At 39.2% G+C, this 13,838-nt stretch overlaps 1 protein-coding gene across 1 annotated transcript in view; it reads right to left on the bottom strand.

The window, feature by feature from the left end:
• LOC129370868 (thrombospondin type-1 domain-containing protein 7A) overlaps nucleotides 1-13,838 on the bottom strand; it is a 166,398-nt gene that overhangs the window by 31,531 nt on the left and 121,029 nt on the right. Inside the window, exons 13-18 of the mRNA XM_055047094.1 lie at nucleotides 12,733-12,999; nucleotides 5,849-6,027; nucleotides 5,460-5,465; nucleotides 4,518-4,651; nucleotides 3,626-3,779; nucleotides 1,921-2,062 (exon numbers count right to left, since the gene is read on the bottom strand). Coding sequence (XP_054903069.1) covers nucleotides 1,921-2,062; nucleotides 3,626-3,779; nucleotides 4,518-4,651; nucleotides 5,460-5,465; nucleotides 5,849-6,027; nucleotides 12,733-12,999 — 882 coding nt within the window. The remainder of the gene's footprint in view (nucleotides 1-1,920; nucleotides 2,063-3,625; nucleotides 3,780-4,517; nucleotides 4,652-5,459; nucleotides 5,466-5,848; nucleotides 6,028-12,732; nucleotides 13,000-13,838) is intronic.

Below are 13,838 nucleotides of genomic sequence, written 5' to 3'. Positions count from 1 at the left end.
CACTGGTCTTTTCCAGCAGCCATTGTACAGAGCATACGGCGGTAAAACAAGCTGACCAAATGTGCTGGAGCTCAGTTTTTGTTGCTGTGTGACATCTGGGCTTTGCTGGGGTTGCTTGAAAACAGAGAATGTGACTTAACAGTTGTGAGGTTTTTGAAACTGCTCATTTTCCAGACTTCAAAAATATAAACGTATTGTAAAAAAACCCAAAAAACTTGGGATGTTTTTAGAAGCAGCAGAGATCAAAATGGATGAATAAAAATGTTCAAAAAGTGAATTTAGATCCGCTTTAAATGACTCTACAGACACACCATGTCTTTTTCTTGCAAAGAAACAGACAGAAAGGCAGATTCAGAGTCCAAACTACATCGAATGAATAATGCAAAGTGGGAAAGAACTGCGACATGTGTCATTTTAAAAAGAAAACAACAAATGTTTGATTTTGATCCGTTCACCTTTGGAAAATCCCTGCAAGTCCAGGACAACATCTAAGATATAAGAGCAGTACAACACTGGAGAAATGTAATTACAGGAAGTGCTGACGCAGAAATCCTTGCACCATATAGGAACTGGATCTGGACGGATTTTAGGATGTATATATGCGATGCATATGAAATGCCCACCTTAGGCAGACGAGTTGATTTCGCAGAGTGAAGCACAAAAATGACTTATCTTTCTCCTTTAGCACGTCAACAGTTTCTCATGTTGCAATCGCCCTGAAATGATCAGTGCTTCTTTTCTTTGTTTGAAGCCGAGCTTTATAAAGTATTTGGCTGCTGCTCAACAACGATAACAAATGAACACTTTGTGTGCAATGAGGTTATTTAAGCCGTCTCCCTCAGAGCCAGCGAATGTGGCTGCTGTCTTTGTAATTTCTGCCAGCATCGAGGAGTTTCACCATATGGATGCATTTAGGCTCACACCTTTGAAAAATACAGAACCAGGCTTTCCAGAAGCCAAACCTGTCCCAGATAAAGGAAATCAGTGATGAGAAATAGCATTTTACCACCAAATCTGGGGTGCAGATACATTCAAAACAAGCTGGATGTGTTGTAAAAAGCTTCTTTAACAACACAGGCTGAGGTACGGCTCATAAAATAAGCTAACAGAGACGACTGGCTGTTTTTAGCAGCAGAACGCTCGTTTGCAAGTCGGGGAATTGGGCCTCCGTCTGCCGAACCGCCTTGTGTCACTCTGGGGACCGAGAATAAGGAGAACGAAGCGAGAAGAAGCGACAGTAAGAGAGGAAAAGCGGAGAAACGGTGGAGGATGGAGCGAGAAAGAGGATGTTCTACCCAACAATAACCTCCTCCCGTTCATTATGTACACACACACAGATACACGTGTTTGTCTGCATGCAGCAAGGCGGATTATAAACGGATTGCAGTCTGGCTATATAAGACACATGTAGCCATTTTAATAAATTCTGATTAAATAAGGATCGATGCTAAACTCTGTTCAGGTTTCTGAACGTTTCGAAGAAACGACAATGTGGGAGTTCGATTTACTCCGAATTAAAAAGACTTCCAGGAATTATTTAAATTAAAGAAAAATGTTCAGATACCTTTTACTGAAATTAATTAACTTTAAGCAGAGGTTTTTAAAATGTATTACAGAGCAGAAGTTTGACATTTGGTACTGTTCACATTGTTATAATGTTATGACTTTGTACAGTGAAATGGTGACTTTAGATTAAATTTTTAATGATATCAAACTGCTTTATTTAATATTTAGCTCAAGCTAAATTATCTTTCCTTAATGTTTTTATGCGCTTTAAATAAACTACAAATCTCAGATTTGTTAATTAATCTCCACTTTAATATTTATGGCTCAGTGAATCTGATTTCTTTAAAATCTATATTTTAAAAGGACCGATATGTTTAGCACGTATTTCCTGATGAAGGTTGTCTGGCTCTTGACCTGTGATGTTGTAGAAGTAGTTGAAGCAGTTGAGGTTCAGGCTGCACGGCTCTCGGTCGGCCAGCTCCGGGCACTGCCTGCCCACGCCGGCGTACCGCAGGGCGTACGCCGTCCGCACCCGGCTGTTGTTCCTGGTGCAGGGCTGCAACGCACCAAAACGTAAAATGATGAAACACAGAGTCAAAAGAAATCCAGTTGAGTCGTAGCAGAAGATTTAAATACAAGCATTTAGGTCGACTGTTAGGAGATCCTTATTAGCGCATCTAAGCGTAAAAAAAGTCCATGAAACCGCCAATTTTGACCCATTGTCCCCATTCCAGGATGTGGAATTTGATTTTTTCCAGCGAGAAATCACAGGGAAGCCGAGAAAGAGATTCTGCTCGGCCGGCGACCCGTCAGATTCTCCGGGTTTGAAGAACGGAGAACAGTGGGAGAAAATGACAGCCTTCTGAACGGCTCCATTGCTGGAACGATGAATAAAACATGTGCGAAGCCCTGCTGGTGCCACTGCAGACGCCATGTCGAGAAGGGAATTGTGGGTAGATGGGGAGTTTTCATGAGCGGGAAAGAATTGGCTGTGATTACACAATGGCCTGGTGAAGCCAGTGAAACCAGTGAAACCAGTGAAGAGGATATTCTGACACCTGACTTAGTGAAATATTAGAGAAACGAATGCATATCTGAAATAAGGAGGAGCAATTTAAAAAGGTTCTGCTCACCATTTCTTGTATGGAGGGCCATCATCAAAAACATCAACACACATCTTATTTGTCGGTTAATTTTCATTTATTACGTTTCTAAATCAGCTCTAAACTGCTGGGCTTTTAGTCTCGATTTAAAGGAACTCAGTGTTTCTGCTGTTTTGCAGTTTTCTTGATGTTTGTTCCAGATTTGTGCTCCTCCATGATCTCTGCTTTGTTTCATTCTGCTTATTTCAATAAAGTTGTTTCCAAACAGAATAAATTATCGTACATATTTGTGGCAGTCTGCCAAACCAGGCGCGTTGTTTCCAGCTTACATATGCAGGTGCGTGTGCATCGTTAAATGTGAGCTGGAGACCTGCTCCGAAGTGGTGAGTCTTTATCATAAATCATCACCGTCCCCTGCTGAACGCGCGGTGAGCACAGTGTAATATAGGTGATGTATAAGCCACTTTGTCTTGCTTCCCCAGTTCATGGATCTACTTTATTCCCCCTCCGTGGACCAGAAGGAACCTGTTGACAAAGATTCACACACTCCTCACGATAATACAGTGCAGCTAAGCTTTGTGTCTTCCCCACCGGAGGGAAAATATCTGTGACAAGAAAAAGATACCAAGATAAATCTCAGCGGGCTTCTCAGGAGTCGGAGCCTCCGCTAGCGAAGAGTTTAGGGTTTCTGAATCGAGAACCGGTTCTCAGGAGTTCAATCGTTAATCGCCAAGATGGCGTCAAACGCTACAAAATATATTTATACTGAAAGAAAGACAGCACTGCTTCACTTCCTGGTTACTGCGTTAGCGCCATACTGTATAAATAATCTCCAACGTTTGCAATCATATTCCACAAATTATATTTTCCAGACAGACTATATTAAAGTTCATCCATTTCATGTTAAAATGATGATTTTAAAAGGGACTTTTAATTTTGTTTGAATCAAATTCAGCATGAATTAAGGAACCGATGAGCTCTGATGGTTTCCGTCGCCCGGCGCTGGGTTTGCTCACCATGCTGCAGCGGCTCCAGGCGCCCCAGTCGTTCAGGACGCAGTCCTCCGGACACGGCAGCCTGCTCTCCCTGGCTCCCAGCGGCATCTCCTCCGGGTCGCACAGGTAATCCTCCACGGCCTCCGACGGCCCGTCCACAGTGTTCAGCATGCACCTGGAAACCAGTTCAACCCGTCAGAAAAACCTTCTTCATTCCAAACAGTGAACCTGGAAACTGAATGACAGTTTGTGTTCTTAAAATCTGCCATTTAGTTTAACAATTATAGTTTATTTTGTGTTTTTGTGGATTATATGAAACTTTTCAAATTACTATTACTTTATTGTATCATCACCTGGTACAATAAAGTAGTTCTGATTTAACAAAAAAATGGACTAAGAGTAGAACATATTTTTACTCAGTTAAAGTAAAAAATATAAATAAAATACTCAAGAGTGAAAAATAATTTGGTTAAATGTAATATAACTTACCAAAACAGCAATTATTTAATACTTAAAAATTTAATATTAATTCTATGATTAATAATAATTAATTTAAACATTAAATTAAATTGATTTTACTTTACAATAATTTTGATCTGTTATATTTTGATGGATCAAAATATAACCTTTTTTTTTATTTTGGTAACCAAAGGAACAAAATGAAAATAATTCACATAAATAACTTGATTACAAAATAACAAAATCAGGAAAAAGTGATGATTTATTAGTTAAAACATGTTTGTTTTTCATTCAGTGGGTAGAAAATCCAGAAATTTTACTGAAGTATTATCAAGAGAAACTTCCTAATAGATTTATTAAAGTCTAAAAAGTTACTCAAATGTAACTAGTTATTACTCCAAGTTGATTTTTATTTATTTTTTAAAAATGTTATTATTTTATTTCCTGCAGATACCTGACTTTTCGGGTCTGGACTCCCTCGCCACAGTTCTCCTTCAGATCCACGTTGCTGACTTTCCAGACGCTCCACGGCTCGGCGACCCAGACGTACTGACTGCAGTCGCTCTGACACGGCACCACCTCGTACACCTGAGAGCAACGGAAACCTTTTACACTTTCATGCTGTTTAAAAAAAGATCTGAGCATAAAAACTGGACTCTATTTCTTCACACAGTTTGGTCTGGAGCGTGGCAGGTTAGTCTAACACACAACGATAATTTCAATCAACTTTTTGAGATTTAGCTCCAACAGACTGTTTATTCGGCTGGAGTGATTTAACACCTTGAAATTGAGTCTGTCTCTTTAAAAAGCTCCTGCTCTTTGTGAAGCTCGGCCTTCAGGAAGTAATCACAACATGGCTGCTCTATTAACCCCTAAAAGACATTTGAAGAAACGCTTCATTATAGCAGCTCCTATAATGAGCTCAGCAGATGAACAGTTCCACCAGGTGTTTGCTGATTGCTGCTGGCTAGTCTGAAGGAGCAGGAGAGGGCTGTTCTGTGAGGTGGAAGCTTGGAATCTGCAGCTCTGAGGAGGAGCTGCGTCTCAAAGGCGGGGCTAGGTCTGATCAGGCGTTTTGGGTGGCTGAAAGGTTGCAATGGAGATTAAAGGATTTCTTAAACATGGATGAAAGAATCAAAGCAAAGCTCCAGGTCTGTTTTTATGAAGGAAATAACATTATATTTTGTACGGTTTTGGCTTAATTACAGCTGAGTGTGTTTTTCTTTTCTGCAATTTGCCTTTTATTTGAGTCTGTTAACAATTAATCAATCACTAAACTAGTTGACGATTAATCACGATTAAGCTGATTAATCACGATTAATCTGATTAATCTGTCTCCCACTGGTGTAGGTGACGGTTTACATGTGAGACACACGGCGAACAGAGCTGCTCTTACCTGGGCCTGTGGCAGGAAGTCACGTCCGACAGGAGTTGTTATGGATTAAGAAGAGACAGAGGGATTAATGAGAGCGAGCTAACGGCTCATAAAGTGCAGAAGCCATGACTAATGCAGCATTTCAGAGGACATAATCAGAAAAGCTTTTGGCATAAATACCGAGGCAAACTAAACCGACAAGCTGCGAGGCCGGGATCAACACGAGTTTCATGCTTTTTATTTTTACGAATTGGAGGAATTCATGAGAAAACTCCATTAATGGAGCGTTAATGTGTTATGGTTTCAGGGGATTCTGTTGAAAATACCCCTAAAAGTAACTTTTTTCCAAAAAGTTACAGAAGTAAATGTAACTAGTAACGTTCACAGACTGATGCTTTTTCTCTGCGCACCTGGTTGATGTGGTCCAGTTTTGGACACGGCCGGCCTCCGTTGTACGGTTTCTCCCGAAGCCACTTGGAGCGAACTTTCACTCCACTCCCACAGGACTTGCTGCAGCGGGACCAGTTGGACCACTCACTGAGTTTACAGTCTGATGGGCAGGGAATGATGCAGGCCTCCTCGATATAACCTGACAGGCAGAAACAACATGGGAGGGGCTTTAATTATACGGCAAATGGAGGCTAATCGCTATTCTTTTTTAACAAAATAATTTTAGAAATTATTTTAATCTGACCTCAAATGTGCACAAACAGCATATTCTACATTATTAATAATTAAAGCAAAGATGAAGTGAAGTTAGTAAGGCTTGTTGTGACAAACACCCAACAGCATCCTGCAGCAACAGACAAACATTAATGTTTTTAACATTTTATTGTTTTAAGTGCTTTTACGTATATCTTAGGGTGCTGACAGGGAGATGGTTACGATAATCTGTTTCTGTCTGTCTGTATGGAAATCTTCCTGTCTAGTTTTCTAGCTTTTCACTATCTACCTTCCTAGATAGCAATCTAGCTTTTTTAGCATGATAGCTATCTGTATATCTAGATAGCTATCATGCTACTCCGCATTAGCATGAGGGCTATCACTAGCATGTAGGGAGACTAGCATGTCGACACTACCAGTAGGATTGGGTCATCACTAGCATGTTGACTAACATTGACTCAAGCTATCTATCTATCTAGCTAGATAGCTAGGATAACTGTCTATAGGATAGCTATCTAGGTAGCTATACTAGCTAGATACCTATCTAGTTCATGTTTTAGCTAGCTACCCATGTAGCTCCCATATAGATAGTTTAAGTTCTATGTAGCCCAAACCTCCCATCTAGTTTAATTTTTAGGTAGCTAGCTTTCTAAAACAATCTGTTTCAATGCAAAGTTTCCTAGTGAGAAAACTGACATGATGTTTTCGTTTTAGATTTTGGCCACACCTGCTGCTGATAAAATCAAAATAAAAAGAACAAAGGTGCACTAAGTTTTTCGCACATGGCTGCCAGATTTTGGCTTCCCATTCAACAAATAACGACAGTTTTGTAGTTTTGTAGTTTCTATTATTTTAGGAACTGGTAAATATTAGATCACTTTTACTAAGTCTTGTATTTTCTTTGTATCATGTTTTTAAATCCAATCTATCAGTTTGAACTGTTAACCTGAGCTTTTAATCTAAATCCACTCTGATTTTCAGTGGGTAAAATAAAACTGCACTCAGAGGCCCAACTTATCATCAGTTATGTAAGAGCAAAATTTCACCAAAACAGTTGTTGTGTCTGGGAGAAAGCCTCATTATTTTAATCCACTGATGTTGAGTTCACTGGGTCACAACACAGTTAATAGGCGCTGCTGTTTTTTGGAGCTTTTTTCACCCGCAGGTTTAATTTTTCTTTGTTTCCACCAGGAAGGACTTCAGAGAAATTTCCCAAAACAAATTATTCCCCTGAACCTTTAAACTTGTACGTCACATCTCTGAAAATCCGTTTAGTGAAGAGACAATAATGCAGTTTTAGCTTATGTAATTGGTCTCTAATTTGGTTTGGTTTCATTAGGAAAATTGATTATGTCAGGTGAGCAGGAAAATCAAGTCTGTGTCTCTGTGTTCATCTACTTCCTTAGTTTATTATTTCTTGGCAGATAAATAAAATAATTCTCTGCAACTTATGACAATTGGATCCTGGTTGATATATTTGTAAGCTGTCCATTTTCTAATTTCTTTTATAAATAGTGTCATGTTTCTCCACACAAACATCTAATTCTCAGCTAATAATTTAAGAATATTTCTCAGCAATGGTGACATAAACAAGTTTGGATAAAACACTCATGCATAATTCATTTTAGATCTCTGAAAAAATAATTGGACAAACAAAATAAAGAAATGCTGCATTTTTTTATGTTTCCCATTTGATAATTTGAACAGATTTCTTGCATTTTTCTCTCTACCCACAGTTATTACACCTGTCTCATTAAATCATCTTCTAGGAAGAATTCGGTGTCCGACTGTAGAGATGGAAAAAAAAGAATTGCATTGCTAATTGCTGTGAATTTTCTGAACAAGCTTCCATTTGTGTCCCAGCAGACCAACAATCGTCTTTCTTTTGACGGAGTGAGTGTCATTTATGTGCCTCCTGCAGCACAAACTGCAATTGAGCTGTAAAGCACAACCTTTAGGCCACCAACTAAAATTAACTAAGTTGCAAATTGTAGCTTAAATGCTATTAGCAGCATGCGGCGTATCACTACAATGTTGACTTACACCATTCATTATGCAACATGAATGGTGTGCAGATATTAAAAATGAGCTCAGATGCTTTTATTTAGCTGCAGCTCTAACATTAGCATCAGGGCTATCATTAGCAGGACTAGCATGTTGACACTACCAGCAGGATGAGGGTTATCATTGGAGAATCCATTCAGTATGCTAAGCATAGCTAAAGACTATCACTAGCATGTAGAATGACTAGCATGTTGTCACTACCAGTATCACCAATATTGACTTTCTCCATTCAGTAATCAAACAGTGTATGAGCTACTTTAGCTGAAATGTTAAGGTTAGAGTTTATACTCAGGTTTTTGTTGCTTGATGTAATTAGTTTCATGACCTAAAACATTAAAATAAGACAAAAAGCAGAAGAAACTGGAAGGTTTTCTTGCAGCACTGCCTGTTTTTTGTCCACCTCAATGTTTCCGAATCCACACTCTGCTGAGTTCAGCATGAACTCCATCTTGGCTCCTTCACCTCTGACCTTTAAGCACTTAAACATAGTCACTTTATATCACCGACTCTGTCACTTGGAAGCTCAGGTCATGTGAGTCCTGCAGCAGCTGAGCTTGCACTTCACCTTAACTTTAACTGATGTGGCGCCCAGCGTCCTCAGGAAGGTTTTAGTCTCGGTCCTGGCAGGACTTTACTTCGGATGTCTTTAAAATCAATATGCAGTCTGACACAAGTCCCTGTTGTAGTTCCCAGGCGCACATGTCACACGGCTGCAGCAAACTTTCTTAACTGTCTGGAAACCAATTTTACCTGATAATGAGAGCGTTGCTTCCTGCCAATAGTCTTAAATGCTTTAACGGCATTCAGGATATGTGGAGAAGTGGCTTCAGAAAAGAAAAAGTCTTGTAGGAAAAAATACTACTTCCACTGAAAGATCTTTTCACTTATAACAAAACATTTTCCCACGTTACAAGTGAAATAATTTGCCAGTAGGACCAGAACATTTTCATCACTATGAAGTAAATATTGACCTAAAACAAGCTCCTGTGTGTTGCTGAAAAGTTACTTGTTGGTTTTGTCTTATTTCAAGTGTAATAAGATATTTGCCCTTATTACTTGGTAATATTTTTGTTTTGCAGTGAATTGAAACAAATTGGAATGTATAGGAGCTTTGTAAAGAATTCTGTAATATTAATTAAAAAGTACTGTTTGCATTGGCAGATTATCTCACCTGTAACAAGGGAAAATGGAACCAGAAGCTTTTAATTAACACTGAGGAATTATTGACCTATAACAAGCTCCTGTATGTTACTGAAAAGTTAGTTTTGTCTGATTTCAAGAGTACAATTTGCATTAGAAATTCAACCGAAGTTACTTGGAATGATTTTGTATTTTTGCAGTGTTCTTTACGTTGCCAATGTAAAGATTTTATTGTTCTTTTGTCCCTCACTCTGAAATGTTTACTGACTCTCCAGCCGTTATCGCGCTTTACATTTGTCTTTTTTTATCTGGTGGGAAACGAGATCAGAGTCTCACAGTTTGCCTGGTCTGGATCACAGCCGCCCAGTCGAGGAGGAACGTTTCTTTCTTCTTCTATCAAGTTTTCAAGTGACGGCGGCTGAGATGGAGGGAGCGGCAGGACGAATGAGACGTTTAATGATAGCTTTTAGATTCACTCGAGCGAACGCTTGCTCAACACGGTTTGGTTATTGTGAGCATCTCAAAGAACATTTCGTTGTCGTCGACTGTAATTACGTCCTGAAATAAACGCACTAACCGGGAGCCGCGCAGGTGTAAACATGCAGAGCAGCATCCTGATGATGATGATGAGCCGCCGTCACACCCACGCTCAGATTAGCCATCTGAATCCGTGACTCAAACGAGGAAACTAAAACCCTGCTCATATATGCACAGCGCTGATGCGTTCGTTCAGCCGTCTTTCCATTTCACAGCAATCTTTCCAGCGCGTTTCGGAGGCGAACATCTGTGCTTGAAGTCTCTGGATCTGAGATAAAACCGCCGTACAAGGAGGACACAAGCGCTTCTGTCAGAAGAAAAAGCCTGCAAATTTTCAAATTTAGGATTTAAAGTAAGCCCCTGCTCATGTGAGCGAGCGGCTTCAAATCCACAAACACTTCAGATGAATTTCAGGGAAAAGGGATTCTGCAACATTGGGCTGTTATAATAAATTTCACACCAGGAACTGAGAAATGAATGGAGAAAAGGAGTCAGTTCAGATTTGAATTATGATTTATGTTGCACTGCAGCTTTAATGCAGAATTGTTTATGACACGCCAAAGATGCTGAAAACAGAATAAATTCTTCAATTAGTCGAGGTAAACATGAACTTTAACCTTTAGATAAGCTAGCTGAGCCCTTCGATTAGTTTATATCGATCATCTATATCAAACGTCAAAATACTGGTGTTGCTTAGATGTAATTTAGTGAAACGATTGCACCAAACGCATCAATCTGAAACCTAAAGAATAACTTATTACGTCGATAAATGGGGTGATTTTGGGGTGGAGTTGCTGTTTTTTCTTCATGATGTTCACTGCGAATCAGCAGCCATTAAATGTTTAATAGTGTTTGTTGTTTATTAGCGGAAGTGGAAAAATAAACATTTTTTGTGTTGAAGAAATGCTGGAAGACTTTATGGGAGTGAATAATGAATGAATAATGAATCAATGCAATATTTGAAATTAAAAAGATTTTTTTTATTAGGTCACAAACTAACTTTTTGAATATTTTAAATCTTTTAAAAGTTATTAGAAATAACATGTTAGTTTTTTAATCAACATTTTTACTATTTAGAAAACGTCCTGATGCAATCAACAAGTAAATAACCTCAAATGTTATAGAAATGTTAATTTATTCCAGTAATTTATCTTAATAAAAGTGAAACTTGTATATTGGATAGATTCCTTACACACAGAGTGAAATTAAAACTTTTATTGCAATTAATATTTTAGAGGTTTAGTCCAGAAATGGTCAAATTCAGACTTTAGAAACAAACGAAACATTTATGAGACAGTTGTGCCATGACTTGATTGAGACCCTAAACTACAACCATCCATCATCAGATCTTGATATTCAGAAAATAAAATACCTTAAAATATGAATATCGCTCAGAAAAAAACCAACAAAACCCGCTTTGAACAAAAAGCATAACTATCATCTCTTATCCCTGTCTAACTCCACACAATCAGACAAACGAACCAAACCGCAGAGAAAGGAGGTCGTAAAGCTCACAAACATTTTCTCCCTGAGAGAAAAAGCCTCTTTTTACTCCTCTTATTAAAGAACAGAGACGTTTTCAGGCTGCCGCCATCTTTACAGTAAAACATCAGCAACACATCCGCCTTACAGCTGCAAACTGGATCAACTCAAACTAACAGCAAATAAAAACAATCTTCTTTGTAGTTACAATATCAAAAGTGACACAAGTGGTATAAAAGAAAAATAATCACTTGAGTTTAATAAGTTTCAATTAGTCCAGAGGAACCTGTGAGGTTTACTGAGCCAACAATGTTGGTATGTTATCCTGCAGTGAGCGAGGAAAAGCTGTGATCGTTGGGTCTTTGCCCAATTGGACGGGTTGAGAGGAAACCTAAACAACAAGACAAGAGAAATTTCTGCTGCCTTAGGAGTCAGTTTCTTTTTAAAGAGGAATCGATTGGAAAGCAGAGAAGAGCAGAGAAAAGAGGTTCTGTGTCGAGCGAGTTGCTGACACTGTCGGGTCGGCTTGTGTTGCGAATGCAAAGGAAGTTTTAGAAAGCCAGGAGAGAGGCTGCATTTCAGATTAAAATACATATTTTGCCAAGTCGGTGAAAAGTCAAAAGTATTTACAGGCAGAAAGAATAAAAAAAAAAAAACAAACACAAAAAAATTACAGTATAATTTCTCCACTGCTCAAAAATAAAAAACACACACAAAAACTAATAATATTGTTATTTATTATCCACATCTTAAAGAATTTTTCAGTGCAAATTGTTTAGGGCTGAGATGAAAATATTAACATAAACATTCTTTTAAGCAATAAAAACAGGATTTGTTTTTCATTCCACAACAAATGGAAAGGTCCGATCTGATTCATAAATCCTTCTGCTAAATCCTTCTAAACTTAAAATGTAATGATTTCTAAAAGGATCCCTGCAAAGTTTATTTTGTTGCAGTTTAGGTAAACGTAGCTGCATAAAAGCACATAAATGTAGAACAGTCAATTGGAGTCTTCAGTCAGAGGCTTCTTCAGATTTGCTGCCATACAGACTGCTATAGAAGATCTCTCCTGCCAACAGGCATCTGAACTCTGAAGAATCTGAATTAATGAATAACAGCAACATTTCATCTGTTTGATTCTGTAAACTGGCTGAAAACATTTAGCTAGAGGCACAAACCTTTTTTTATTCATTTTTGCTGCAACTAAATTTGTTGAATGTGAAGAAGGCGGGCGGCCATCTTCACTCAGGTCTGATTTATCGATACACCACAATCATTGGCAGAGAGTTTTCTGCTTCACCGCCCGAAGCTCGTGGTCTTGACTTCACATCCAAACCAAATTTCTCCCACTAATCGCCGAACAACCTTTCATTCAACCAGACTGACGAACTGAAGTGGCTTCACCCACCGTGGCTGTTGCAGCGCGACGTCTCCACCAGCCGGTTGTCTTGGTCGTAGCACACCATGGCCTGATAGCGGTAGCCCTGTCCGCACTCCTTGACGTCTCCCTGGACCTTCATGGCCGCGGTGCCGTCCGCCCTGCCGCCCTCCGGCAGGATGCAGTCGGACCACTTCCCCACCGGCTGGGCGTTGTACTTATCGCAGGGACAGTACTGCGTCTCGCTCAGAGGGTACATCTGCGTGTTTTTGCACTTGTCCTTCTTTTTGCTTCTCCCTGAAGAGCCACAAGAGATTAGCAGAAAACATATTAAAATACTTGCTGACATCAGCGCGTCTTGGTTTTTGCTCCAGTGTTAAATTATGGAATAATAAGGAAAACATTAACGGAGAAATATTCGGCAACATTTACATCTTGCACACTTCCTTTTGGGACTCAGCTGCTTCTAAAAACAAAGTGCTTATAAAAACCCACACAGCAATAAGTTAATGAAAATGACCTGTTTCTAAATATAGCCACAGCCCTTCACCTGGCAACCCCGGCAACTTTTTTCTGTCTGCATTTAATGTCCCTTTGGTAAAATATTTCTGAATTTGAATTTCAAGCTCCAGGACTCTTGGTCTGCTGGTTGAACTGCTGTATGAACCGTACAATGGCTGCTGGAAAAGGCAATGTTTGGTTGTTGACACATTGAGAACGGCTCTGTGCCAAAAAAAGACAAGACAGAGACGAGCCGGAAGCAGGTCGCAGGAGACAAATTTAAAGTTCAAATTCCTCAGTTCAGAGAGACTTTCTCATTCCAGCAGGCCGTCATTAAGCAGCCGTTTCACATGCAAATGAGGAGATGATTTGCTTTTTGACAACCTGAAGCACCTTTACTGGCTTTGTATTTTTTTTTCCTTCTTTGAAAATCATTCTTATGTTTTTGCCCTGTTTATTTCCCCATCCGGAACAAAGATGCTCCTTAATTGCATCAAAGCTGTAATTTGTCTGGAAACATCGCAGCGACTGACAGGCAGGAGAAAAGAATACATTACGCTCCACATAATCATTTTTTTCCTTTTGCCACCCACTTTATCAGTTGATTGTGACACAGTTGTGGGGAATTTGAAAAG

Source organism: Poeciliopsis prolifica, unplaced genomic scaffold (assembly GCF_027474105.1).
Source record: "Poeciliopsis prolifica strain line A6 unplaced genomic scaffold, Auburn_PproV2 SCAFFOLD025, whole genome shotgun sequence".
NCBI lineage: Eukaryota > Metazoa > Chordata > Actinopteri > Cyprinodontiformes > Poeciliidae > Poeciliopsis > Poeciliopsis prolifica.
The sequence above is the reverse complement of the archived record's forward strand: the minus strand, read 5'-3'. Positions and strand labels throughout refer to the sequence as shown.